Source organism: Triticum urartu, chromosome 7, assembly GCF_003073215.2.
Source record: "Triticum urartu cultivar G1812 chromosome 7, Tu2.1, whole genome shotgun sequence".
In the NCBI taxonomy this organism is placed as follows: domain Eukaryota; kingdom Viridiplantae; phylum Streptophyta; class Magnoliopsida; order Poales; family Poaceae; genus Triticum; species Triticum urartu.
This window is the reverse complement of record NC_053028.1, coordinates 646,913,570-646,916,255: the sequence shown is the minus strand read 5'-3', so window position 1 is coordinate 646,916,255 and position 2,686 is coordinate 646,913,570. Positions and strand designations below refer to the sequence as shown.

Genomic DNA, 2,686 nt, shown 5'->3' with positions numbered 1-2,686 from the left:
CCGGTAAATGACAGCTCCGGCGAAAGGTCCGATGCCGACAAATAAGTACTAGCTCGAGATAAGAAAGCATTTCCTTCAAATTAATAGGATTATTAGTAGCAAAACACGTGTTAGAAGGCAGGTACATCCTCTGTTGTGTTGTGTTCATGGGGAGCAGTAAAGCAATAGGATAATGGAGCCGTCCAGATCAAATCCAAATCCATGGCCGGCCGGGCCGCGTTCCCCCTCCGTACTCGCACTTCCACACACACCCTTCTTGACTCCACCGCCACGTCTACTACTACTCCTCCTACTTAGATTCTGATGATGCATTCATTCCCTTTCGTCTCCGTGCTCAATCGCACTGCCACACGCATACCTACGCGTTCATCTGTCTGATGATGCTAGCCCACGGCCAAGAAGACGAGCAGGAGAGCACCATGGCGGTGGCGGTGGTGTGCCTGCAGGCGCAGCGCGTCGCCGGCCTGCCCGCCTCCGTTGGCCAGATCGAGCTAACATGCCGTCTTGTTCAGCATCCTCCTCATGTACATCCTCTTGATGATCTTGAGGATGATGGTGATGATGGAGTGGGTGATTATCATGAAGCAAGGGCGGCTCAGCGTGCCTCTGCCTCTGTCTCCGGCGGCAGCGGCGACTTCCACAGCCAGGTGATCCTGCTCCACTGTGGCACCATCACCGCCTCCCTCAAAGCCGTCCTCACCGTCTCCCTGGCCCTGAGACACCCAGGACAACGGCACCATCAGCAGCAGCAGCAGCACCTCCAGGTCCACCTTGGCGACGAGCGGCCGGGCGTCCTCACCTACCCGCTCACCGGCGCCGCGGCCGGGGCTCTGCTCACCCTCGCTCTCCACCGCAAGCTGCTCTCGCTACCACCACCTGCTACCGCCACTGGCTGCTGCCTGCCTCTGCCAGCATGCTGCCGCCAGCGACGGCGGGGGAACAACACCACCAACAAGAGTCACAACCAGCAGCATGGCATCCAGTACGACTCTGGCGACGAGTCGTCGGCCGGCTTCATCGTCATCGAGAAGGAGCTCACGCAGCCGCCCTCCGAGAGCCTGCCCACCACCGCCGCCGACAGCAACATTGACCAAGACAACATGAAACTGGATCAAGAAGAACTGGACAGGGTCGAGGACGAGTTCCTGGCCATGCTCGAGCTGTCAGCCGCCACCACCACCACCACCTGTGTCGACTTCGACCTCGACCTGCACCTATACCTGGACAAACTTGTCAGGGAAGCCGAGGCCGAGCTTGGCAATGCCAGCACCACTCATCTTCCCAACACTGCTGCTGCATCCCATGTGAATTATTGATGCAAACAGGCAAAATTAAGATGCCAGTTTTCTGAATCTCATGTGCACTTTCTTTTTTCTGAAGCATACGGTTTCTAGCTGAATGTAATGTGCATTTTGGATCTACCTGATTTGCAGTCCCCCTCCCACCTTTGCTAACCAGTCAATCAACTCTACTCTTTACCCCGCAAAAAAAAACAAAAAAAACAAGATATTAATAGGCATGAGCCCAAGTAGTAGTAGCGAAAATTAAGGCACACCGCCATGTCTCTGAATCCCAGCTCCATTATAATCAGATCACTAGCCACTATACAGTATAATAATAACAGTATTGTACAACAACTCATCTTGCTGAAAAACCCAAAGCTCAGTATGTAGCCATACGAAAGAATTCACTTCTGTTGATCTAAAGCCAGATCCATCCAAGGCCACAGCAGGTATTTCTCTGTTTACCTATTCAGACTTCAGAGTAGACTCACCATAATAAGGCTCTTCTTCACTTGTATTTCTCCATTATGCGACGGGCTTCTTCGGCGGGGTCGTCCGACGAAGGACTGTCTCCTTCATCCATGCTCCTGGAGCCCTCTTTCGGGTTCATCGCCAGGAAGGCGAAGTATATAAGCCCCATCATCGCCTGCCACCATCAGACCAATAATCAATCTGACTTGAGAAACCACAGAAAGTTGCAGCAAGGGGATACAACAGGGCAAGCGAATTCTGATTATTAAACATTGTTGAGATGTAGTGAACATATAAGTTAGTGATATTGAGCATTGTGCACGACACATTGCTAATTAAGAGTTGTCAGCTGAGTCATGTCAAGAACGTTGTGGGGTACATACCAGTACAAACAATGCGGTGGAAATGACGGACTTGAGCAGAAAAAGGGCGACAGACACGGCAACAAATGTCACGCCTATCCTAGCAATTGGGCGTGGAACTGAATCCTGTTGCACATCAGAACAGAAGGCCAAACTAGTTCAGTTTCAAAAGCAAACCAACCACACTCCAGTGTATTTTTCCGACAGAAGTAAAATTCAGTGGAATGAAGTGACATACATACTAAATGGGTAAGCAAGAGTGACATACTGGGACAAGAGCACTTCCAGCATCCACGGCTTCCTTACTGACCCTCCATGTTTTTTGAACAGCTGTAGTAATATGCAGGAGTGTTAGATAAAATAGATATTCGGAATTTCATCATGAAAGAGAAAAAAACAAGGCCACAGAACATTTGCACTAGTAGGAACAGGGCACAGCACAAAGGCATCCTTAGAAAAATAAGCACCAACACTTTCTTTTTTTGAACAGGGCACCAACACATGAGGTGAGAATGCATGTGAATACATACAGAGGCAGAGACAGGAGGTGCCCCCACCCCCACCCCCCCC

General features: G+C 50.8%; 1 protein-coding gene across 1 annotated transcript; it reads right to left on the bottom strand.

Annotated features, from left to right (window-relative positions):
- Positions 1-1,532: 1,532 nt before the first annotated feature.
- On the bottom strand, positions 1,533-2,492 carry LOC125519277 (the record flags this gene model as incomplete). Its single annotated transcript, XM_048684134.1, has 3 exons — positions 1,533-1,929; positions 2,138-2,242; positions 2,385-2,492. Coding segments are annotated over 3 exons (351 nt in total), but the record flags the coding sequence as incomplete, so codon positions are not given.
- Between the last annotated feature and the right edge of the window lie 194 nt (positions 2,493-2,686).